The sequence below is a fragment of the Mobula hypostoma genome, chromosome 15 (assembly GCF_963921235.1).
Source record: "Mobula hypostoma chromosome 15, sMobHyp1.1, whole genome shotgun sequence".
Taxonomy (NCBI): Eukaryota; Metazoa; Chordata; class Chondrichthyes; order Myliobatiformes; family Myliobatidae; genus Mobula; species Mobula hypostoma.
In genome coordinates this window covers 15,193,765-15,219,187 of record NC_086111.1, presented here as the reverse complement: position 1 = coordinate 15,219,187, position 25,423 = coordinate 15,193,765, and the positions used below count along the sequence as shown (strand labels likewise).

The 25,423-nt window shown below is 44.3% G+C and overlaps 2 protein-coding genes across 2 annotated transcripts in view; one reads left to right on the top strand and one right to left on the bottom strand.

The window, feature by feature from the left end:
- The window catches only part of mst1 (macrophage stimulating 1), a 90,012-nt gene extending 77,010 nt beyond the window's left edge, over positions 1 to 13,002 (bottom strand). The window contains exon 1 of the mRNA XM_063067771.1: positions 12,848 to 13,002. Coding sequence (XP_062923841.1) covers positions 12,848 to 12,920 — 73 coding nt within the window. The 5' untranslated portion in view covers positions 12,921 to 13,002. The remainder of the gene's footprint in view (positions 1 to 12,847) is intronic.
- Positions 13,003 to 19,861: 6,859 nt separating this feature from the next.
- Positions 19,862 to 25,423, top strand: part of terf2ip (telomeric repeat binding factor 2, interacting protein) — a 32,556-nt gene continuing 26,994 nt past the window's right edge. The window contains exon 1 of the mRNA XM_063067767.1: positions 19,862 to 20,851. Within this exon, the coding sequence (XP_062923837.1) occupies positions 20,245 to 20,851 (607 nt within the window). The 5' untranslated portion in view covers positions 19,862 to 20,244. The remainder of the gene's footprint in view (positions 20,852 to 25,423) is intronic.

The window sequence follows — 25,423 nt, the reverse complement described above, 5'->3', positions numbered from 1 at the left end:
CCCTGTGAGCCCCCACATCCAACACATCATTCTCCACAACTTCTGTTATCTTCCATGGTGTTCTACCACCAAACACATCTTTACCTTCCTCCCACTCTCTACTTTCTGTAAGGATCGCCATGATCCATTAATCACTCTCCTGCCACTTACACTTGCAAGTGGAAGAAGTGCGGCAGCTGCCCATTTATCTCCTCCCACACCTCTATTCAGGGCAACACTTCACCTGCAAGTTTGTTGGGAGTCATCTACTGTATCCACTGCTTCCTCTACATCAGTGAAACCTGACGTATATTGGGAGACCACTTTGTCGAGCACCTTTGCTCCATCCGCAACAAGCAGGATTTCTTGGTGGCCAACCATTTTAATTCCAATCCTCATTCCCATTCTGCCACGTCGGTTCATGGCCTCCTCTACTGCACTTTCAGGTTGGAGGAGCAACACCTGATATAGTATTCTGTCTGTGTAACTTCTAACCTGATGGCATGAATATCAATTTTTCTAACTTCTGGTAATTTTTCCCCCTCTCCTCCCCTCTTCTTCCATTCCCCACTCTGGCTCCACACTTACCTCTTTTCTTCTCCTCATCTGTGTATCACCTACCCCCGGTGCCCCTACTCTTTCCCTTTCTCCCAGGGTCCACTCTCCTCTCCTATGAGATTCCTTCTTCTTTTGCACATATTATCTGCCAGTTTCACACTTCGCCTCCTCTCTACCATCCACCTACTTCACTTATCACCTTCTAACTTGTACTGCTTCCCCTCCTTTCACCTTCTTACTCTAGCTTATTTCGCCTTTCCTTTCCAGACCTGATGAAGGCTCTCTAACAGAATGTCAATTGTTTACTCCTTCCCATATTTCCTGCGTGGCCCGCTGAGTTCCTCCAGCAATTTGTCTGTGTTACTCTGGATTTCCAGCATCTGCAGAATCTCCTGTGTAAACATCAAAACAAGCACCATTCCTCTTTCCCACTCCAACCACAAGACAGGCCGTCTTCTTTGGCTCCATCCTCCTAGAGGATTAGCAGATATCGGGCCTTTCATGTTGACTGGAGTACTGCGCAGAAGCAACAGGAGCATTCCCATGCAGGTCTGACAAAGATTTTTGACGGGAAAGCCAGTTTCTATAAAGGAAAGGTACCGCTTAGCAGAGCGGTCATCATGGGAGTGGTCGTCGTCAGAGTAGTCTGAGGCAGAGTAGTAAGGTTTTGGCTCAACAAGGCATCTGCGAAAACAGACAGAAGCAAGGCAAGTAGGTAAGTTCATTCTTTACTTTTTTAAATCTTGAGAGAATAGGGGGTATTGTCTACAGAGCCAGTGTTCTGTTCTGGGTGTCAGATGTGGAATTTTCCAGGAGACTCCCAGTCTCCCCGATGGCCATATCTGCGCCAGGTGCATTGAGCTGCAGCTCCTTAGAGACCGTGTTAGGAAACTGGAGCTGCAGCTCGCTGACCTTCAGCTTGTTAGGGAAAGTGAAGCAGTGATAGACAGGAACTACACTTAGACAGGAGGTGGTACACTTTGGAAGGACAAACTCCAAGGCAGAGTACAAAGTAAACGGCAGGATACTTAGTAGTGTGGAGGAGCAGAGGGATCTGGGGAGTACATGTCCACAGATCCCTGAAAGTTGCCTCACAGGTAGATAGGGTAGTTAAGAAAGCTTATGGGGTGTTAGCTTTCGTAAGTCGAGGGATAGAGTTTAAGAGTCGCAAGGTAATGATGCAGCTCTATAAAACTCTGGTTAGGCCACACTTGGAGCACTGTGTCCAGTTCTGGTCGCCTCACTATAGGAAGGATGTGGAAACATTGGAAAGGGTACAGGGGAGATTTACCAGGATGCTGCCTGGTTTAGAGAGTATGCATTATAATCAGAGATTAAGGGAACTAGGACTTTACTCTTTGGAGAGCAGGATGAGAGGAGACATGATAGAGATATATAAGATATTAAGAGGAATAGATAGAGTGGACAGCCAGCGCCTCTTCCCCAGGGCACCACTGCTCAATGCAAGAGGACATGGCTTTAAGGTAAGGGGTGGGAAGTTCAAGGGGGATATTAGAGGAAGGTTTTTTTACTCAGAGAGTGGTTGGTGCGTGGAATGCACTGCCTGAGTCAGTGGCGGAGACAGATACACTAGTGAAATTTAAGAGACTACTAGATAGGTATATGGAGGAATTTAAGGGGGGGGGTTATATGGGTGGCAGGGTTTAAGGGTTGGCACAACATTGTGGGCCGAAGGGCCTGTACTGTAAACACAAAATAATCTGCAGATGCTGTAAAAGATCAAAGCAACACTTCCAGTACACTGGATGAACTCAGTAGGTCAGGCAGCATCAGTCAGAAACGATGAGTTGACGTTTCGGGCCAGAACCCTTCGTCAGGACTGAAGAATGAAAGATGGGGAAGGATTTGAAGAATGCTTGTAGCGTCAGTTGATAGACCAGTAATTTGAAAGGCAAAAGGGTCGGGGAGGGGAAGCATTGACTTCATAGCCCTGAAAACAATGGGTGGTAGAAGAAGGAGGCGGAACCATGAGGGAGCTGGGGGAGGGGGTAGAGTGAAATAGGGATAGAGGAAGCGGGGGGGGTGGGAATTACCGGAAGTTGGAGAATTCTATGTTCATACCAAGGGGCTGGAGACTACCTAGATGGTATAAGAGGTGTTGCTCCTCCAACCTGAGTTTAGCCTCATCATGGCAGTAGAGGAGGCCATGTATGGACATATCTGAATGGGAATGGGAAGCAGAGTTGAAGTGGGTGGCCACTGGGTGATCCTGTCTGTTGTGGCGGACAGAGTGGAGGTGCTCGACGAAGCAGTCCCCCAATCTGCGTCGGGTTTCACCGATGTAGAGAAGGCCTCACCGAGAGCACCAGATGCAATAGATGACCCCAACAGACTCACAAGTGAAGTGTTGTCTCACCTGTAAGGACTGTTCCATTTCCCACACTTCGGCCCTCACCCCATCCTCCCGCAACCACAACAGGGACAGACTTCCCCTTGTCCTCACCTACCACCCCACCAGCCTCCGGATCCAGCACATTATCCTCCGCAACTTCCGCCACCTTCAACAGGACCCCACCACTAAGTACATCTTTCCCTCTCCACCCCTCTCCGCTTTCCACAGGGGTCGGTCCCTCCGCGACTCCCTTATCCACACGTCCATCCCCACTGATCTCCCACCTGGCACTTATCCCTGTAAGTGTAAGTGCTACACCTGTCCCTACACCTCATCTCTTGCAACCATTCAGGGCCCCAAACAGTCCTTCCAGGTGAGGCAACACTTCACTTGTGAGTCTGTTGGGGTCATCTATTGCATCCGGTGCTCCCAGTGCGGCCTCCTCTACATCAGTGAAACCTGACGCAGATTGGGGGACCGCTTCGTCAAGCACCTCCACTCTGTCCGCCACAACAGACAGGATCTCCCGGTAGCCACCCACTTCAACTCTGCTTCCCATTCCCATTCAGATATGTCCATACATGGCCTCCTCTACTGCCATGATGAGGCTAAACTCAGGTTGGAGGAGCAACACCTCATAAACCATCTAGGTAGTCTCCAGCCCCTTGATATGAACACAGAATTCTCCAACTTCCGGTAATTCCCTCCCCCTTCCTTCCTCTAACCCTATTTCACTCTACCCCCTCCCCCAGCTCCCTCATGGTTCCGCCTCCTTCTACTACCACCCATTGTTTTCAGGGCTATGACGTCAATGCTTCCCCTCCCCCTCCCCTTTGTCTTTCAAATTACTGGTCTGTAAACTGACGCTACAAGCATTCTTCAAATCCTTCCCCATCTTTCATTCTTCAGTCCTGACGAAGGGTTCCGGCCCGAAACATCGACTCATCGTTTCTGACTGATGCTGCCCGACCTGCTGAGTTCATCCAGCGTACTGAAAGGGCCTGTACTGTGCTGTACCATTCTATGTACTATGTTTTACAGAGAGGTAGTCACCCCAAGCCTACAGCAGACTACTGTGAGGTGGGGGGTGGGGGGAGGGAGAGATGACCTACCTGGGGTAAGCAACAGCGGCCATGGCTCTGGCACTGAGTCTGGCCCTGTGGCTCAAAGGGGTAGGGAACTGAAGAGGATGGCCCGAGTAATAGGGGACTCTATAGATAGGGGTACAGATAAGATGTCCCTGTGGACGTAAAAAGGAAACATGGATGGTAGTTTACCTCCCAGGTGCCGGGGTCCAAGATGTTTCTGGATGCGTCCACAATATCCTGAAGAGGGAGGGTGTGCAGTCAGAAGTCATGGTACATAGTGGTACCAACGACATAGGAAGAAAAAGGGGGGAGATCATGAAAAAGGAATATAGGGAGTTAGGAAGGAAGCTGAGAAGCAGGACCTCAAAGGTAGTAATCTCAGGATTGCTGTCTCTGCCATGCAACAGGGAGGATAGAAATAGTATGAGATGGCAGATAAATGTGTGGCTGAAGAATTGGAGCTGGGGTCAGGGATTCAGATCTCTGGATAATTTGGACCTCTTCTGGAGAAGGTGGGACCTGTACAAAAGGGATGGGTTGCAATTGAATCTGAGCGGGAGCACTATTCTTGTGGGCAGATTTACTAGAGCTGTTAGGAGTGGTTTAAACTAATATGGCAGGGAGATGGGAACCAGGATGATAGAGCTGAGGATGAGCCAGCAGGTTTATAAGTAGATGATGGGTGTAACATGAACGTAAGGAAGGACAAGCCAATGATTGGGTACAAATGCAGACAAAGAGTTAAATTATACCACAGAGTCAAAATTCAGAAAGGCAGAGAATGCAGGACTGAAAGTGCTGTATTTAAAAGCGTGTAACATTCCGAATAAGGTGGACAAACTCATGGCGATATTAGAGTTTGGTTGGTATGATTATGTGGGCATCACTGAGTTATGGCTGAAAGAAGGCCATAGTTGGGAATTTAACATTGGAGGATATACTTTGAATCAAAAGGACTAGGTGGTGGTGTGGCTCTGTTGGTAAGAGATGGAATTACATCTTTAGAAAGAGATAACATAGGGTCAGAGAATGTTAAATCTTTGAAATTGTTAAGAGTCAAAAAACCATTATGGGAATCATATATAGGCCTCCAAATAGTAGCCAAGATGTGGGATTGAGATTACAAAGGGAGCTGGAAAGGGCATGTAATAAGGGTAATAACACAATTGTACTGGGGGATTTCAATATTAGAAAAACCAGGTCAGTATTGGATTGCAAGGGAGAGAATTTGTTGAATGCCTATGAGATGGCTTTTTTGAGCAACTTGTGTTTGAGCCTACTTGGGGAAAGGCCATCTTAGATTGGGTGCTGTGTAATAACCCAGATCTTATTAGGGAGCTTAATGTAAAGGAACGCTTAGGAGACGGTGATCATAACATGATTGAAATCATACTGCAATTTGTGAGAGAGAAGCATAACTCACATGTATCAATATCGCAATGGATTAAAGTGAATTACAAAGCCATGAGGGAGGAGTTTGCCCAGGTGGATTGGAGGAGGATACTGTGAGGATGACAGCAGAGCAGAAAAGGCTGAAGTTTCTGGGAATAGTTCACAAGCTACAGAATAGGTGTGTCTCACAGAGGAAGAAGTTCTCAAATGGCAGGGGTAAGCAACTGTGGCTGACAAAGGAAGTTAAGGACCGCATAAAAGCCAAGGAAATGACATATAAGGTAGGAAAAGTGAGTGGGAAGTTGGATGATTGGGAAGCTTTTAAAATCCAACAAAAAACAACAAAAAAGCTATAAGAAGGGAAAAGATGAAATATGAGGGCAGACTAGACAATAATATAAAGCAGGATACCAGAAGTTTTTTCAATTGTATAGAGAGTAAAAGTGAGGTGAGAATTGATAATGGACCACTGTAAAATGATACAGGTGAGGTAGTAATGGGGAACAAAGAAATGGCAGATGAACTTAATGCGTACTTTTGCATCTGTCTTCACTGTGGTATACACTAATTGTGTGCCAGAGGTCCGTGAGTGTCAGGGAACAGAAGTGAGTGCCATTGCTATTACAAAGGAAAAGGTGCTAGGCAAACTCAAAGGACTTCAGGTGGATATGTCACCTGAGCCAGATGGACTAAATCCCAGAGTCCTGAGAGAGGTTGCTGAAGAGATAATGAAGGCATGAGTAATGATCTTTCAAGAATCACTTGATTCTGGCATGGTCCCAGAGGACTGGGATATTGCAAATGTCACTCCACTCTTTAAGAAGAGAGGAAGGCAAAAGAAAGGAAATTATAGGCCAATTAGCCTAAACTCAGTGGTTGGGAGAATGTTGAAGTCCATTATTAAGGATGAGGTTTCCAGGTACTTGGAGACGATTGATAACACAAGTCAAAGTCAGCATGGTTTCTGTAAAGAGAAATTTCGTCTGACAAATTTGATAAGAGTTCTTCAAGGAAGTAACAAGCAAGGTGGACAAAGAGGCAGTGGATGTCATTTACTTGAATTTTCAGACGGTGTTTTGAAAAGATGCTACACATGAGGCTGCTTAACAACGTAAAATCCCATGGCTTTACAGGGAATATACTGGCATGGATAGCAGAATGACTGACAGGTAGGAGGCAGCGAATGGGAATAAAGGGGTCTTTTCAGGTTGGCTGCCGGTGACTAGTGGTGTTTCTCGGGGGTCAGTATTGGGACCGATACTTTTCACATTGTTTGTCAGTTATTTAGATAATGGAATTGATGGCTTTGTGGCAAAGCTTGTGGATGATATAATACAAAGATAGGTGGAGGAGTAGGTAGTGCTGAGGAAGCAATGCGATTACAGCCGGACTCTGACTAATTGGAAGAATGGGCAAAAAAAGTGACAGATGTAATACAATGTTGGGAAATGTATGATAATGCATTTTGCTAAAAGGAACAACAGTGCAGACTATTATCTAAATGGGGAGAAGATTCAAACATCAGAGGTGCAGAGGGACTTAGGAGTCCTCATGCAAAACTCCCAGAAGGTTAATTTACAGGTTGAGTCTGTGGTAAAGAAGGCAAATGCAATGTTGGCATTTATGTCAAGGGGAATAGAATATAAAAGCAAGGAGATAATGCTGAGCCTTTATAAGATACTAGTCAGGCTAAACTTGAAGAATATCTCAGAAAGGATGTGTTGTCATTGGAGAGAGTCCAGAGGAGGTTTACAAGGATTAATCCGGGAATGAAGGGGTTAAAATGTGAGGAGCATTTGGCAGTTTTGGGCCTGTACTCACTGGAATTTAGAACAATGTTCGGTGGGGGGGGGGGCATCATTGAAGACTACTGAATGTTGAAAGGACTAGATAGGGTGGATGTGGAGAGAATGTTTCCTATGGTTTGGGTATCCTGAACTGGAGGACACAGCCTCAAAATTGAGGGGCGACCCTTTAGAACTGAGGTAAGGAGGAATTTTTTTCGGCCAGAGTGTAGTAAATCTGTGGAATTCTCTGCCACAGACTACAGTGGAGGCCAAGTCCATGGGTATATTTAAAGTGGAAGTTGATCGTTTCCTGATCGGTCAGGGGATCAAAGGATATGGCGAGAAAACAGGTGAATGGGGTTGAGCGGAATCTGGGATCAGCCATGATGGAATGACACAGCAGACTCAAAGGGCTGAATGGACTAATTCTGCTCCTATGTCTAATGCTCTTCTAAGGCCATAGGACATAGGAGAAGAATTAGGCCCTTATCTTTTTTAGCAGTCTCATGTGCATCACCTTGTCATAGGTCTTCTGAAAATCCAAGTAAACAACATCCACTGATTCTCCTTTGTTTATGCTACCTGTTAGAATTCCAACAGATTTGTCAGGCAAGATTTCCCCTTAAGGAAACCATACTGATTTCAGCCTATTTCCCAGCATTCTCACATAGATATTGAAGTTTAATCACTGACTTATTGTAGGAAATGTGGCAGGCACACAGCAAAGATGCAATGAACTTTTTTTTAGCTAATTAGTTTGAGGGATGAATATTGATGCTGGGGATACCTCTGCCTTCTGCTACTATTCTTCAAAATAAAGCATTAGCTTGTCTTCTTCAAAATAAAGCACTGGCCTGAGAGATCTAAAGGGGTTTCAGTTAATATCCTGTCCAAAAGTTGGAATCTCTAATAATTAAGTTCTAACCTCCTGCCCAATTGTTTTATTTATTCCCTTTAATATTTCACCTTTTCATGTCCCTAACCTGCCTAATACATTTTGATAAAAACACTATCGTCTCTGCAAAATCCTTCAAGTTCAGTGGAAGGATGAGAAAACCAATATCAGAAAAAGACAACACAGGAATAGAGTTACACCATTCACCCATTAAGTCACCCATTCCATCATGGTTGATTTATTATCCCACTCAACCTCATTCTCTTGCCTTGCCCCCCCCCCCGTTACCATTACTAATCAAGAAGCTATCAATCTCCACTTTAAGTATACCCAATGACTTGGCTTCCACAGATTCACCACTCTCTGACTAAAGAAATACCTCCTCATCTCAGTTCTAAAGAGATGTCCTTGGATTCTGAAGGTCTGCCTTCTGGCCCTAGACTCTCATACCACTGAAAACATCCTCTCCACATCCATTTGATCTAGACTTCCAGTATTTGGTAGGTTTCAATGCAACCCTCTTCATTCTTCTAAACACGATTGAGTACAATCCCACAGTCATCAAACTCTCCTCATATGTCAACCCTTTCATTCCAGGATCATTCTTGTGAACTTACTCTTGACCCTCTCCAATGCCAGCACATCCTTCCTTAGATAAAGGGCCCTAGACTGCTCACAATACTCAAAATGGGGTCTAACCAATACCTTATAAAGATTCAGTATTACATCCATGCTTTTATATTCTAGTCTTCTCAAAATAAACGCTAATGTTGTACTTGCCTAACTTACTACCAACTCAATCTGCAAGTTATCCTTTAGGGAGTTCTGCACTAAGACTCTAAAGTCCCTCTGCATCTCCCATTTCTGAATTCACTCCCTGCTTAGCAAATGGTCCACACCTTTATTCCTTCTATCAAAGTGCATGACCATTCACTTCTCTACACTATTCCACCTGCCACTTCCTTGCTTGTTCTCCATATCTGTCCAAGAACTCCTGCAGACTCCTTGCTTCCTCTACACTACCCACCCCCCAAGTTTATCTTTGTATCACCCACAAACTTGACCACAAAGCCATCAATTCCATCATCCAGATCATTAGCATACAATATGGAAAGTATTGGAGCCAACACTAAACCCTACAGAACACCACTAGACACAGGTAGCCAAACAGAAAGGGCCCCTTTATTGCAACTCTTTGCCTCCTGCCAGTCAGCCAATCTGCTGTCCATGCTAGTATCTTTCCTGTAGTACTGTACCAAGGGTGCTTATTTTTTTTTATTAATCTCATGTGCAGCACCTTGTCAAAGGCCTTCTGAAATCCAAGCAACCAACATCCACTGACTCTCCTTTGTCTATCCTGCTTGTTAGTTCTTCAACAAATTCGTACAGATTTGTTAGGCAAGATTTTCCCTTAAGGAAACCATGCTGACTTCAACCTATTTTATCATGTGCCTCAAAGTACCCTGAAACCCCATCCTTTAGAATGGTCCCCAACGTTGTCGTCGTGGCCATCCCTCGAGGTCGAGGATGATGGTCTTCATTCTGTTGATCTATTTATGGGCTCTCAAGTGGCTTATGAGTCCAATCTTGGTTTTGAAAGTTCTTCCACATTCAGGACAGGTAGTTCCAGATGGCAGTTTGGGCTTTGGCCTCTCTTTCCATTTTCTTCTCTTTTCTTCTAATTCTGCACATCTGTTGGCTTCGATCCTTCTCCGTGGATTGTCACTTTGTTGCGGTGGAGAAGATTGTGTGGTCCTGAGATCCTGAGAGCGATGCCGTCTGGAGCTATGCTCCTGGTAGAGTTACCCATGGCGGTAAGGTCAAGGTGAAGTCCCTGACAAAGAACAATCCAACCAAGACCTCAACGGTGGAATAGGCGGACGAAGTTACTTTGAACTCAACAGCTATAAAGGCAGATGAAGGCTGCAACAAATCCATCAGGTCTCTAACACCTTGCCAACCATTGAAGTCAGGTTAACTGACCTACAATTTCCTGTCTCTTGCCTCTCTCCCTTCTTAAAGAGTGGAGTAACAATAGTGATTTTCAGTCTATTGGAATCATTCTAAAATCTAGTGATTCTTGAAAGATCACTACTAATGCCCCACATCTCTTCAGTTCATCTAGTCCAGGTGACTTATTTACCGTCAGACCATTCAGCTTTTGTTTTGCTTTTATGTTGTCTTTGATTTCCCTTGTCAGCCATGGTTGCCTAATACTCCCTCTAGAATGCTTTTTTCTTCTTCTTCGGGATGAACAGATCCTTTGCCTCTAAATTACTCCCAGAAACTCCAGCCAATTGCTGCTCTGCTGTCATCCCTGCAAGTGTTCCCTTTAAATAAAGTTTGGCCAGCCCCTCTCTCATGCCTCTGTAGTTCCTTTTACTCCACTGTAATACCAATACATCTGATTTTAGCTTCTCCTTCTGAAAATGCAGTGTAAATTCTATCATATTATGATCACTGCCTCCTAAGGTTTCCTTTACTTTAAGCTCCCTAATCAAATCTGGTTCACTACACAACATTGAATCCAGAATTCTCTTTTCCCCAGTGAGCTCAGCCACAGGCTGTTCTAAAATGGCATCTTGTACACACTCTACAAATGATTTCTCTTGTGCTCCAGCACCAATCTGATTTTCCCAATCTACCTGCAGATTGAAATCCACCAAGACCCATGACAACATTGCCCTTTTCACACGCCTTTTCTATCTCCAGTTGTAATTTGTATCTCACATCTTGACTATTGTTTGGAAGCTCACGTATAAATCCTACCAAAGCAGTAGAGGCTACCTCATTAGATGCATTTAAGACACAGTTAGATGTTTGTATAACAGGGGAATTAAGGGTTCTGGGGAAAGGCAGGTAGGTAGAGTTTGGTCCACGAACAGATCAGCCATGAACTTATTGAATGGCGGAGCAGACTCGATGGTCTTCTCCTGCTCCTATTTCTTATGTTCTTATAACATTCCCGTTTATATCAATAGATATCCTATTGTGTATGCTTCCAGTACTAACCCTTAAAGCCATTAGGCTTGCGTTTTTAACATTCCTCATTGCCTTGGCATTATTTTGCACTGTGGCCCTGTTTTTCTTTTTTAGCCCTTAATTTCTCCATCTTCCACTTTTGCCTCTCCCTTTCTTTCTTTTGTGTCTATCCTGTTTCACATTCCTCATTTTGCATAGATTGCAAAATGCCTGAACTTGAAATTAAACCCTCCCCAACAGTACTGGGAAGGACATTTGTCCCAGTCATTCCCAGTACAGTTCATCAAGCCTGTGTTGGTCCCATGTACCATAGAATCAGTGCCAATATCATTCTTTTTCTTAAAATACACCTTAGAATCTGTAGAACCAGCTTGAGAACCCTGACTATTATCTTCCTATATCGTTCCTGTGCCTCGACAGATTTTGCTAAGTTAAAGACGTTTTATAAATATTAAGTTGTTCTTCACAAATGGCACTTGCATTGACACCATGCATAGCTTGAAAGCTACATGATCCTTTGGCAGCCTTCGCCTCTGCCTCAGTGTTCGCATCCAAGAAACACACATTAGTCATTCCATCTGATGGCAGAAAATACGAATCAACAGTAAACTGTGATTGACCAAGCATGAGACAACAAATAACAAGGACTTCGGCCTTAAACAAACAGGTGTCATTCAAAGCAACTTTCTCTCAGTAGCTGTATAGTACACCGAGTTTTCCTCCATTCACTGAGTCCTGTGGAATAGCAGCAAAAAAAACCGATGAAGTCAACAATAATGCTCCATTTTCTCCCTCACTAGTTTATCCTGTATAAAATCTAACTGAGGATCTGTCCTCCCATCCCTTTTCTCATGCAATTCCCAATACACATCTTTAGGACAGCCTGCTAGAAAGTGATTGGTGGCTTCCAGAGATAGGGGGGCAATGAGAATTATTAATATCCTCTGGAAGACTTTAATGGAGACATCCCCTCTCTCCTAGATGCTTTCAGATACCTAGCTAAGGTTTGTAGATCCTAATTTTTTATGGGCTGCTGTTGTCCTATGACAGTAACTAGAGTGGCTTTGTCAGGCTCTCTGTGGTATCAAATAGTATCAACACAAGTCCAACCTGCAAAGATAATAACCGCCGACTGGATTTTCAATTCCATAGGCAGGATCCCCGACTGGATTTTCAATTCCATAGGCAGGATCCCCGACTGGATTTTCAATTCCATAGGCAGGATCCCCGACTGGATTTTCAATTCCATAGGCAGGATAGCACCAAAAAGAATACCCAAGTCTTTACATTATGTGTTATAGTGACATGATTGTGAAACTGTCTAATGCAAATTATCACTTTGCCATAAGATATGGGCTAAAATCCACAATATAAAGAGAAAAGTTAACACAGCATGGTTGTCTAACTGCTCTTTACCAGAATCAAATATCCATTGATCAATTGAACAGAGAACAGTATAGCACAGTACAGGCTCATTAGCCCATGGTGTTGAATAATGTAAGTCTACCCTACACACATAGGCCTCCATTTTTCTTTCATCCATGCGCCTATCTAAAAGTCTCTTCAATGTCCCTAACGTATCACCCTCTACCACTACCCCGGCAACACATTCCATGCACCTACCCCTCTCTGTGTAAAAAAAACTACCTCTGACATCCAAGTCATCTATAAAAATCACTAAGAGCAGGGATCCCAGAAAAACTGCTTTCCCTTTGCGGAACACTGCTGATTTCCAACCTGCAGGCAGAATATGCTCCATCTGCTACTACCCTCTGCCTTTTGTGGGCAAGCCAGTTGCCAACATTTTACTTACCAACCACAACTTTGCCGCTTAAAATGAAGATCAGTACATACAGAGACTTCATTTTGTTCAGTTTAACAATCATTGATGTGGCTGCTCCCCTGGACACTGATACTCTGCTGTTTACACTGGACTTAGAAATGAGATATCAACGAAGACCTCTTTTCACAATTCCCTTGCGACATTTCTTTAATATTTATCTGTGGTTTATTTATTAACTACTTCCTTTTCAAGGATATATTGATTTTGCTAACTCTGTTAGCTTCTCATTCTGTAAATGCCCTGTCTCAACCCCTTCGCCCCCACTCAGCACCCCCATGTTCTCAACATTTCAGACTACCTAAGGTCAGAACGATCACTACCAAACTTTATCTCATAAGTCAACAGAGAAATTGATACAGAGAAGCACAACTACCTGGCTCCAATCTGCTAGAAGTCCGAAGCATGATTGTGAAGGGATCATTTGCTTGTGAAGTTGATTATAAATGCTTTATTTTTCATGAGCCTTCAAAGGTGAGGGTTGTTATGGGGCTCTAGCAGATTTTATTATGCTGAGTTCCTACACAGAATCTATTGCGGTTAAACCCTCTCACATGATCAACAGACAGGATCCATTATGCTGGTTCTATTAATCTTACTTTATCGATTTGGGTCTGTTACATTAGATTCAAGTTACAACTTGAAAGAGGAGTACAAGATGATAAGAGGCATAAATCAAGTGGATGGTTAGACACTACTTCCCAGGGTGGAAATGGCTCATACCAGGGTACATAATTTTAAGATGATTGGAGAAAAGTATGCGGGGGGATGCCAGAGGTAAGTGTTTTACACAGAGAGTGGTGAGTGCATGAGACACGCTGCCAGGGTGATACATTAGGTAGATACATTAGGGTAATTTAAAAACTCTTAGATACAACAAGGACAATGGAAAATGGATGGGAAGGGTTAGATTGATCTTAGAGTAGGTTTAAAGGTCAGCACAACATTGTGGGCCAAAGGGCCTGTACTATGCTGCAGTGTTCTATGTTCTATTTATTGTACAGGTACTATTACACAAGATCCATCATATTTTGAGATATTAAACAATCTTGATCATTTTTTGCACCTGTCCAGTTTTCCAGTATTATGGCCTCTTAAGACATGTTCAGCAGGACAGATTACATGTAAAAGAAAAAATATGGCAGACAAATATGGCCAGCTCTCTTACAACCAGAAGGAAATAATAAATAATCTAATGATGGTTAGTTTGTTATCGGGTCCTGCAGGCTGCAATAATGTGATGCTATTTCTCAAGCATGCAATGAGTCTTGTTGTAATAGTACAGGAGGTCACAGACAGACAGATCAGAGTGGGAGTGGAATAGTGAATTAAAGTGGCAGGAAATCAGCTCAGGGTCATCTCCCTGGACAGGCACTGGTGCTGCGCAAAGCGACCATACAGTCTGCATTAAGTTTCTCCAGTACAGATGAAGACCACATCGTGAACACCAAATGCATCACACTAGACTGAAAGAAGTGCAAGTGAATCACGGCTTCACTTGGAAAATCTGTATGGGTCCCTGACTGATGAGAAGAAGTGAAAGGATAGGTGTCACCCCTCCTATGGTTATCATGACGTACAACGGGGAATGGCGGGCAGCGGTCAGAGTGTGAATTAGGGAATCACCAAAGGACCAATCCTTCCAAAATGCTGAAAGAGGAGGACAAGAGAATATGTGTTTATAGATGTTCCTCCAACATCTGTGTGTTACTGCAGAATCTCTTGTGTTTAACATTTCAGCACAGAAGTCAGGAAATATCCCACTAATGACCCAACTCCAGAAATTCCCTCCACTTGGATTCCCTTCTGGCCTTATACTCTCTGTGGCTGTCATCTTTTGGATGAAACCAAAGCAAGTCCTGTTTTCTCTCAGATGGACTTGAAAGATTCAAAAGAACTGTTTCAAAGAAGAATGTGAAAGTTATTCTCTGATAACCTACCAATATTTAGTCTCTCAATCAACATCAGCAATATAGCTCAACTGATATTCACAATGCTATTTGTGAGAGCTTGTAATATACAAAATGGTAATTATATTATCTGGATTACAACAGACTATAATGCAAAATGATAGACTTGGTGCCAAGAAATGAGTCATTATTCTGATTTTGCAAGAGTGTAGAAAGGCAAAAATGATCTAGACAAGATCCAATTTATGATGACAAGAGACTGCAGATGCTAGATTCTAGAACAAATAAATATTGTACTGGAAGAATTCAGCAGGTCACATCTGTGGAGACAAAAGTCAACCACATGGGGATGAGATGGGGGACAAATGTGTGGGATAGAGGCTGAAATGTAATAGATAGAACCAACTGGGAAAAGGCAGGGAATGGGGAGATTTCTTGCATTCCAATACCCCACCCCTTGCCCCCTATTCTCTTCCCCTCATCTGATCCCATGCCTCACTCCTGCTCTAAGCCCTGCTGTGTTTTTAATCATCCCCACACCTTACTGATGTCTAAGCCAGATGCTGAGCTCTTCTTCTATAGCATTTGTTTCCATGCTCACTTCTTCAGCAACGAATCTCCTTTGCCACTCCCTGCTTCACTAATTACGCATCATCTGTAATCCCCTCCAGTTGGACTCTATACATCTTTTGATCATTTCATTTTCAACTGATGATGAGGCATTGATTGCCTTGACTTCTTCAATGCCCTCACCCACTCCAATCTCACTTCCATTGAACACATACTACTCCTCTCACTTCAGACCAACCCCAATCCCACAGAAGGCCGGTACTGTTGTCATCTAGTGCATTAACCTCTACCATGCATAACTCCCTCTAGACCACAATCCTACTAATGAACATCAGCCGCTATCTACAGGCCATTACAGATCTCATTACATCAGGAGATCTCCCTTCCACAAATTTGAATAACAACATCACATATACATGCAACATACATCAAAGTTGCTGGTGAACGCAGCAGGCCAAGCAGCATCTATAGGCAGAGGCGCAGTCGACGTTTCAGGCCGAGACCCTTCGTCAGGACTAACTGAAGGAAGAGTGAGTAAGGGATTTGAAAGCTGGAGGGGGAGGGGGAGATGCAAAATGATAGGAGAAGACAGGAGGGGGAGGGATAGAGCCGAGAGCTGGACAGGTGATAGGCAAAAGGGGATACGAGAGGATCATGGGACAGGAGGTCCGGGAAGAAAGACAAGGGGGGGGGTGACCCAGAGGATGGGCAAGAGGTATATTCAGAGGGACAGAGGGAGAAAAAGGAGAGTGAGAGAAAGAATGTGTGCATAAAAATGAGTAACAGATGAGGTACGAGGGGGAGGTGGGGCCTTAGCGGAAGTTAGAGAAGTCGATGTTCATGCCATCAGGTTGGAGGCTACCCAGACGGAATATAAGGTGTTGTTCCTCCAACCTGAGTGTGGCTTCATCTTTACAGTAGAGGAGGCCGTGGATAGACATGTCAGAATGGGAATGGGATGTGGAATTAAAATGTGTGGCCACTGGGAGATCCTGCTTTCTCTGGCGGACAGAGCGTAGATGTTCAGCAAAGCGGTCTCCCAGTCTGCGTCGGGTCTCACCAATATATAAAAGGCCACATCGGGAGCACTGGACGCAGTATATCACCCCAGTCGACTCACAGGTGAAGTGATGCCTCACCTGGAAGGACTGTTTGGGGCCCTGAATGGTGGTAAGGGAGGAAGTGTAAGGGCATGTGTAGCACTTGTTCCGCTAACACGGAAAGTGCCAGGAGGGAGATCAGTGGGGAGGGATGGGGGGACGAATGGACAAGGGAGTTGTGTAGGGAGCGATCCCTGCGGAATGCAGAGAGAGGGGGGGAGGGAAAGATGTGCTTAGTGTAGCTTCCAACTCAAAATGTAATACCTGTATTGAATTTTCCAATTTCATGTAACCCATGCCTTTGCTGCTCTTCTTTTACACATTTCCTTGTTCACCCTGTTTTATTCTCTTTGTTTGTCCTCCTTCACCCTGGTTCCATTTTCCCATCATCTCCTCATTATCTGGATCCAAAAAGCGTTAATCAGCCTCTGTCCTACTCTCACTCCTCCACTTGGTTCCATCTGTCCATCTGGTTCCACCTATGGCTTCCAAGACTCAATCCCACACATTTTATACTGCTAATTACTGAAACTCTTTACTGTTCCCTCTGTTCTGATGCAACCCCAAAATGTAGGTTTAAGCCTCTGATGCTGGTTCCCCTGCAGTTTTTTTGTTCAAGATTCAATTAGATAGGTAACTGTACATATTAAGCCTAGAATTTCATTTGTGAGAAGTTTATTTATTTTGGCATTAAAGCATAAAACATTGATTTGTATTCTGTTGTAACATGATTTTTGCATGTTTTGTACAATGTTGATAACTCAAATACCTAACAATTGGAGTAATAACAAAAGGAATAGGAAAAGGTGTTGGAGTTTAATTCATTACAATAGTCCAAGATGCTCCTTAAAACAGATGCATCAATCACCTCTGCTCAATATCAATTTCCCCTGATCCAGTGAGAAATTTCCTCATCACCATTTTAAATGGTCAACCTCTTATTCTGACTCTATGTTCCCTAGTTCCAGGTACCTAGAAGAAATACCCTCTCATTACCATCCTATCGATCTCACTCAGAATCTTGTATCGTTTAAAAAATACTATCTATCATACTGCTAAACAACATTTAGGCCAATTCTAATGAACCCATACGTCACAAAAATGAACCTAGTGCAACTTCTATGCACAGTCTTCTGAAGGAAGTACAGTACAGTAAAATTCTTTCTGTTTTGGAAACCCCAGAGGTTTAGCATCTGATCATTCCTAAGTTCACTTTAACATATCAGATTCTGGTTGCTACATTCCCTTTCCAACAGGGGACCCAGTTCCCATGCTCCCTTTGGCATGTGGGTGCACACACTGCCTTTAACACACATAACCCTGGTTTTCTCACTTCCTTTAACACAGCTGGACCCTAGCAGCCTTTAAACTTATCAAGGCTACAGGACCTTTCTTCCTGAAGTTCACTTGATTCTGTTTCCTACAGTCCCTTGAAACTAACTAGGGCTCTGTTGCCCATGTTCCCTTTAAACTTGCTGGAAACTTTATTATTTTACTGTGTAATATCTGAAAATGTGTTGTTGGTTGTTACAGGAATAACAACCAACAAACCACAAAATCTATTAGTCTATCACCACCAAAGTCCTGAGCATGCCAGATTAACAATTTTACTCTACACCTTCCTTAAACATTGAGACCAAAGCTACATGCAGTACACCAAGTAAGGTTTACCAACATGCTGTAAAACTGCATTAAGACATTCCTGGTTTTTTTGTATCCTATATCCCTTGCAATCAAGGGCAACATTTCATCAGCCCTCCTGATGTAATTGCATGCCAATCCTTTCTGTTTCATGCAGCAGGGCTCCAGGGTAAACAGAGATGTTTTTTCTGAAAGAATGATTGATAACCATTCATCAAAATTGGCCACTTTTAACATAAACTGAAAAGGCTTGGTTGCCTGAATATTTAAGCATCTGGTTCATATGGTGGTGTTATGGTTAAAAGGTTTAATAAATAAATATATAATTACTAATACTTGGTAAAGGTACAGTATACACAGTGTGTGTAAATTGTTTAATTCCTTATAGAATGTAGTCAATTGATATGTTATTTAACTTGCAAGTAGCTAAAGTTATGGTTTGTTATGGAGATAGCACTTTAATAAACATTGAATGTCTTCTTCTCAGGTAGTCCCTTGGGATTGAGGACAACTTGCTCCCAATCCATTCTTTGGATTCTGAAGTGACTGATGAGGTCATTGTGGAACTCTATCACAAGTGGAGCTGGAGGTGCCTGATGGCACAGGTAGATAGTAAATTTGTGAGCTCCTTCTGCTTTTAATACTAGGCTTCTGTGTACTTTCAATGCATGGTCTTGAAGTTCCCAGTTTCAGCCCAAGTACTGTTTTGACTAGCCATGGACCAGGGATTTCAAAGAATCAACAGGAATGTTACATCTGTTTTGAGACCTTTCTTGAAACTTTCCCTCCACTTTGTAAACTCTCTCTCTCTCTCTCTGTGTTAGAGCTCTAAATAACGTTTCAAGAGTTGGACATGTACACAATGCTCCTTGCTCAGTAGATACATCCAACAATAATTAGAGTCTCAATAGTGCCCTAGGAGAAAACACCAATATTGATTTGCTTATTTTGCCACTAGATTTGGAAAGTTTAGTGGAGACAGCAATTGTGGTATTTCTTCAGTACTTTGAGGTGCCCGTCGTCAATGGGGACAGATGATGAAGTACCATCTTCAAATTTTGCTGCCCATAAGAATGCTTCCTTCTTGCATTTGCTTCATGATCTGCCACCCAAAATCTAAGGTCTACAACAAAACCAATCTCAAAGCCTAGCAATTAGCATGAATGTGGGTTTCCTCCGGGGCAGAAGCCGGTTAGTAGGTTAATTAATCATTGTAAACTGTCCAGTGATTAGGCTCGAGTTAAATCGATGAGTTGCTGGGTGGCACAGCTTGAAGGACCTGTTCTGCACTCTATCTCTAAATAAATAAAATGAAAAAGACTGGTGACTAGTAAGGCAAGTCAATACCATTGCAATTTTTTAATCTTTCTCACCTCAAGTTCACATCTCACCTCTGAAAAGTTTCTACGTGGAGAGGAACTTACAGGAAAGTATCCAACTTACATCACCTCCACTACTAACCAGCACTTATCTCTGGCCATTTTCAGTCAATTTACCATCAGCCTGTACACCAGAACATGCAAGAGGTCAGCATTCAACATTGGCAAAACAAGATCTCCAACCAAACTGCCTCCACTGTGGAACACTGCCTGCTGACAGCAATGATCCACATCAAGACCTTGAGAATGTAGTCCATTTCCTGAATGTAGTACATTTCAGCAGACTTTGGCCACTTTAGCAGAAGTGTTTGTAATTGTACTTATGGCAAAGGTGTATGGGTATAGAGGGAATTAAGGAAGACTTTTATTTTACCCAGCTATTTGGAACGCACTGCCCAAGAAAGTGGTCAACAACAATGAAGTATCTAGGCCAGCATTTGAATTGGTCAGGTTTGGCAGGCCTCCAGAACAATCTCAAGCATACCATCAGTTTGAGACACCTATACCCGAGGTAGCGCGCCTTCCATCATCCACTCCGCGCTCAACTTGTTCACGTGCCCTACTTCGCAGTTGTTTGGTTCCCAGCATGGTTCGCCTCCAACCGAAAGCCAGCCTCGGGGCATTATCCTATCAGGAGCTCCGTTCCTTTACTCCGCTTTGGGCTGTCCAATGAAAAGTAGAATCCTTGTTCATCTCGGCCTATCATACGACAACATAGCGTCGGTGAGCGCGCGGGTTTTCTGTTGACAGCGTCAAGCTGCTTTAGCTAGATGGCGACCAGCGCGAAGGCCGGAACTTCTGGGCTTCTGTCCCACTCCAGGACACTCTTCCTGAGAAGCGACGGCGTACCGCTGCGCTTTTATATCAGGCCAGGGGCTACCAAGAGTTCGCTACTGCCGCTAATATTGCACGGGGGCGGTGTGATGTGCCGAGTGCAGGAGCCGGGCGCCATTCTATTAATGGAGTCGGCGGAACGGGAGGAGATGCCGCGTGGCTACCTTCAGACACAGTACGTGCTAGACTGCGTGGAGAGGAACCAGCAGTTACCAATGGAGGATTACATGGCAGTCGGGATACCACCCCAGCGAAAGCAGCGACCGAGCGCCGCCGGCAGGGTTCCCTACTCCAAGTCGGAAGACGTGGCTATCCTGATGTACGTGCGCGACCACGGCGGCGCGAGCTCGGCGTGCGGCAACGCGCTCTGGCGAGAGATGGAGCGCGTGCAGCTGACACGTCATAGCTGGCAGTCCATGCGGACCCGCTACCTCCAGCATCTCCGCGGCCACGAGCATCTCTACCAGATCGACAGCCGCTCCGTCATCCCCACCGTCGTCATCCACCGAATGCTCGACCGGCCGCCGCCCGAACCAGAAGCGGGTAAGGGAGAGGGCGGGGAGGAGGGGCTGTGGTGGTACGGTGGGGAGAGCAGCCACTGCGCAGCCCCCGAAACCACATGGTCTTGCGCCTGCGCAGATCCCGCTCGCACAATAATAGCAGATTTTTCTGTTATCTTGGTCTTTTTTTGATCGCCACTATTCCTTTTTATTTTTAAAGAAAGCACTTAATGTCATTCTGTTCCATATTTGCTGTGAATTCCATAGTTTCAGACGATTGATTGAAGTGTCAATTCATAGGAGAGCAGGGTCTGAAAAATAGTGTGGAGGATCACTATTTTCTAATTACTAAATAATCTAACCGCTAACATAATTGTATTAATGTGCTATACTGTACTATGATTGTCTACCCTCTTACAAAAAATATCTGTAGATCATTGGTTCTCTCAACCATTTATTGTAAGCTGGCTCAAAGTTTGAAAGGAAAATATCACTGAAAAGAAGACCTTGCTCAAGTCTTTTCCTTCTGCTGTAGGGTCTGATGGTAATGGAAGCAATTAGCTGTTAAATTTTCCAAGTTCCTTGTATAAATTGCACGTTGCAAAGATAGTCTACTAAGGCATATTCATGTGTAGAGACTGCATATGTTGGGAGTCTGGAGCAACAATCAAGCCCTTTCCTCCAATAAATGCTGCTTAACCTGCTGAATTCCTGCAGCAGATTGTTGGTTACTTCACAGTGATATTGTCATTTGAACCTATGTAAGGAGTTGTTTCAAACTGAGTTGGTGATAGTTTGCAATACTGAAGGTGCTAGAATAAAATTTGGCAAGTCTTCATTGATAACAGTAAGTAGAAAAATGTTTTTTTTTATCCTGTGGAGATAAGTTCCCATTTTGTCAATTTCACAAAAATCGTTCGCCCTCTTCATTGCCCAGTGAAATTCTATGTAGGTGTTTGTGTAGATAAGGGGACAGTTGATCTTTTGGGTCAAGATATAGAGTGAGATGCGCTGGCAGGTGGGAAGGAGGAAGTGATGGGGGTGGAGCTGGGACACTGGTCCGTGAGTGATAGGTAGAGAAGGAGACGGGACAGGGAAGGTAGAAACAGAGCCTGGAAGGTGATTTGGAGGCAAGAGTCTGGAATCTGATGAGTGATAAGTGAACTGTGCTGAACCCAATCTTGTCTATTGCATTTGGTGTTCTCAGTGTGGTTTCACTAACATAGAGTAGAAACAGTTTTGCTGAACTCCTATGCTTTATCTATAATAGTCTAATGAGCTGCAGTGGCATGCTGTTTCAACTTCCTTTCCTATTCTCATACCAAATTCTGCCCTCAGCCTTCATCTTATTCAACATCAGATTCCAGCTTCCACCTGTTTACCTCCATCCCCCTCTCGTACTCCAGTTTGGCTGTACCTGAGCCTTTTCCTTTCTCACCTGTCTCTACTTATTAAACACCTGCAGCTGTCTCCTGATTCCAGCCCTCCTCACCTGATTCCAGCTGTTGTCTGCCAGCTCCTGACTTGCCCTTTCCCCTTTGTGCCTCTCCTTCACACTCTTGTCTGATGCAGGGTCTCAGCCTGACCGCCAATTTTTCTCGTTCCAGACTTCAGCATCTGCAATCTTGTATGTTGTGGGTATTGGATCATTTGTTCATGTCTCCAACTTTGGGGTCATATGCTCTCCAGGAACTCCTACCTCAGAGAGGTGAATGTGTGGAATTCTTACCACAGAAGGCAGTTGAAGCCAAATGATTAAACATATTAAAATAGTTACAAGTAGTTCTAGGTTTAAATGAATCAAAGAGTATAGTGAGAAAGGGGAATCTGTACGATAAACTTGAACATATTGAATTGTGGAATGGGTTTGAAGGGACAAATGGCCTATCCCAGCTTCTGTATTTCTTCTCCTCTCTTAGCTGTACATACAACTGGTTTCCTACACAGAAGTGTTTGTAAAATTGAAAGTGAGAATCCCCCTCCCAGGACTTATGACCCTCATATCCTCACTTCTGGATTTCCCCACCATGGGGATTCCTTGCATCTCTAGGCTGTCCAATTCCATCATAATTTTAAGTTTTAGTGAGGTCCCTTATCATTCTTCAAAAAACTGGCAAATGCAAAGTCATCCCAGTCTATATGTGCTATAGATGTACATTATTTATAGATACAGATCACATCACCTGGAAGCTTGCTTTCATTGGCTTTTCTTAATCCCTCACTGCCCAGGGAATTTGTCTAGTTTGGTATGCCACTGAGGTAGAAAGCTTCCATCATTTATCCGTGTTATATTGCATGTGTGCTGGAGCCTTTCTGCTCTCACCTTCTAACTCTCCTTCCAACTCTCACATTTACAGTTTAATGCCATCTGGAGATAATTTCACTTAATTTGTTTTTGTAAATCAGCAATATATTGTAAAGAGCTGAATCCAAAAACTGAATGCTGTGGCACCTATTGATCACTGCTTACCACTTTTGGCAGTCCCTATGTCAAGCAAGCTCGTCTATTGCTTCCATTTCTGAGATACAGATGACATCTAGGAAAAGTATTTGTCGGACATTCTGTAGCACAAGCTGATTCTAGGCGTGCAGCTTGCAGGCTATGGGATTCTGAAACTAGAAGTTTTTTTTATTTACCCTAGCTCAGATGCAAGTTCAGCCAGGGGAATGGGAAATGTATTTCAAAAAACTCATTATTAAAACAAAAACAACAGGAATTCTGCAGATGCTGGAAATTCAAGCAACATACATCAAAGTTGCTGGTGAACGCAGCAGGCCAAGCAGCATCTATAGGAAGAGGCGCAGTCGACGTTTCAGGCCGAGACCCTTCGTCAGGACTAACTGAAGGAAGAGTGAGTAAGGGACTTGAAAGCTGGAGGGGGAGGGGGAGATGCAAAATGATAGGAGAAGACAGGAGGGGGAGGGATAGAGCCAAGAGCTGGACAGGTGATAGGCAAAAGGGGATACGAGAGGATCATGGGACAGGAGGCCTAGGGAGAAAGACGGGGGGGGGTGACCCAGAGGATGGGCAAGAGGTATATTCAGAGGGACAGAGGGAGAAAAAGGAGAGTGAGAGAAAGAATGTGTGCATAAAAATGAGTAACAGCTGGGGTACGATGGGGAGGTGGGGCCTAGCGGAAGTTAGAGAAGTCAATGTTCATGCCATCAGGTTGGAGGCTACCCAGACGGAATATAAGGTGTTGTTCCTCCAACCTGAGTGTGGCTTCATCTTTACAGTAGAGGAGGCCGTGGATAGACATGTCAGAATGGGAATGGGATGTGGAATTAAAATGTGTGGCCACTGGGAGATCCTGCTTTCTCTGGCGGACAGAGCGTAGATGTTCAGCAAAGCGGTCTCCCAGTCTGCGTCGGGTCTCACCAATATATAAAAGGCCACATCGGGAGCACCGGACGCAGTATATCACCCCAGTCGACTCACAGGTGAAGTGATGCCTCACCTGGAAGGACTGTTTGGGGCCCTGAATGGTGGTAAGGGAGGAAGTGTAAGGGCATGTGTAGCACTTGTTCCGCTTACACGGATAAGTGCCAGGAGGGAGATCAGTGGGGAGGGATGGGGGGGACGAATGGACAAGGGAGTTGTGTAGGGAGCGATCCCTGCGGAATGCTGAGAGAGGGGGGGAGGGAAAGATGTGCTTAGTGGTGGGATCCCGTTGGAGGTGGCGGAAGTTACGGAGAATAATATGTTGGACCCGGAGGCTGGTGGGGTGGTAGGTGAGGACCAGGGGAACCCTATTCCTAGTGGGGTGGTGGGAGGATGGAGTGAGAGCAGATGTACGTGAAATGGAGGAGATGCGTTTAAGAGCAGAGTTGATAGTGGAGGAAGGGAAGCCCCTTTCTTTAAAAAATGAAGACATCTCCCTCGTCCTAGAATGAAAAGCCTCATCCTGAGAGCAGATGCGGCAGAGACGGAGGAATTGCGAGAAGGGGATGGCGTTTTTCCAAGAGACAGGGTGAGAAGAGGAATAGTCCAGATAGCTGTGAGAGTCAGTAGGCTTATAGTAGATATCAGTGGATAAGCTGTCTCCAGAGACAGAGACAGAAAGATCTAGAAAGGGGAGGGAGGTGTCGGAAATGGACCAGGTAAACTTGAGGGCAGGGTGAAAGTTGGAGGCAAAGTTAATAAAGTCAACGAGTTCTGCATGCGTGCAGGAAGCAGCGCCAATGCAGTCGTCGATATAGCGAAGGAAAAGTGGGGGACAGATACCAGAATAGGCACGAAACATAGATTGTTCCACAAACCCAACAAAAAGGCAGGCACAGCTAGGACCCATACGGGTGCCCATAGCTACACCTTTAGTTTGGAGGAAATGGGAGGAGCAAAAGGAGAAATTATTAAGAGTAAGGACTAATTCCGCTAGACGGAGCAGAGTGGTGGTAGAGGGGAACTGATTAGGTCTGGAATCCAAAAAGCGTAGAGCTTTGAGACCTTCCTGATGGGGGATGGAAGTATATAAGGACTGGACATCCATGGTGAAAATAAAGCGATGGGGGCCAGGGAACTTAAAATCATCGAAAAGTTTAAGAGCGTGAGAAGTGTCACGAACATAGGTCGGAAGGGATTGAACAAGGGGTGATAAAACAGTGTCGAGGTATG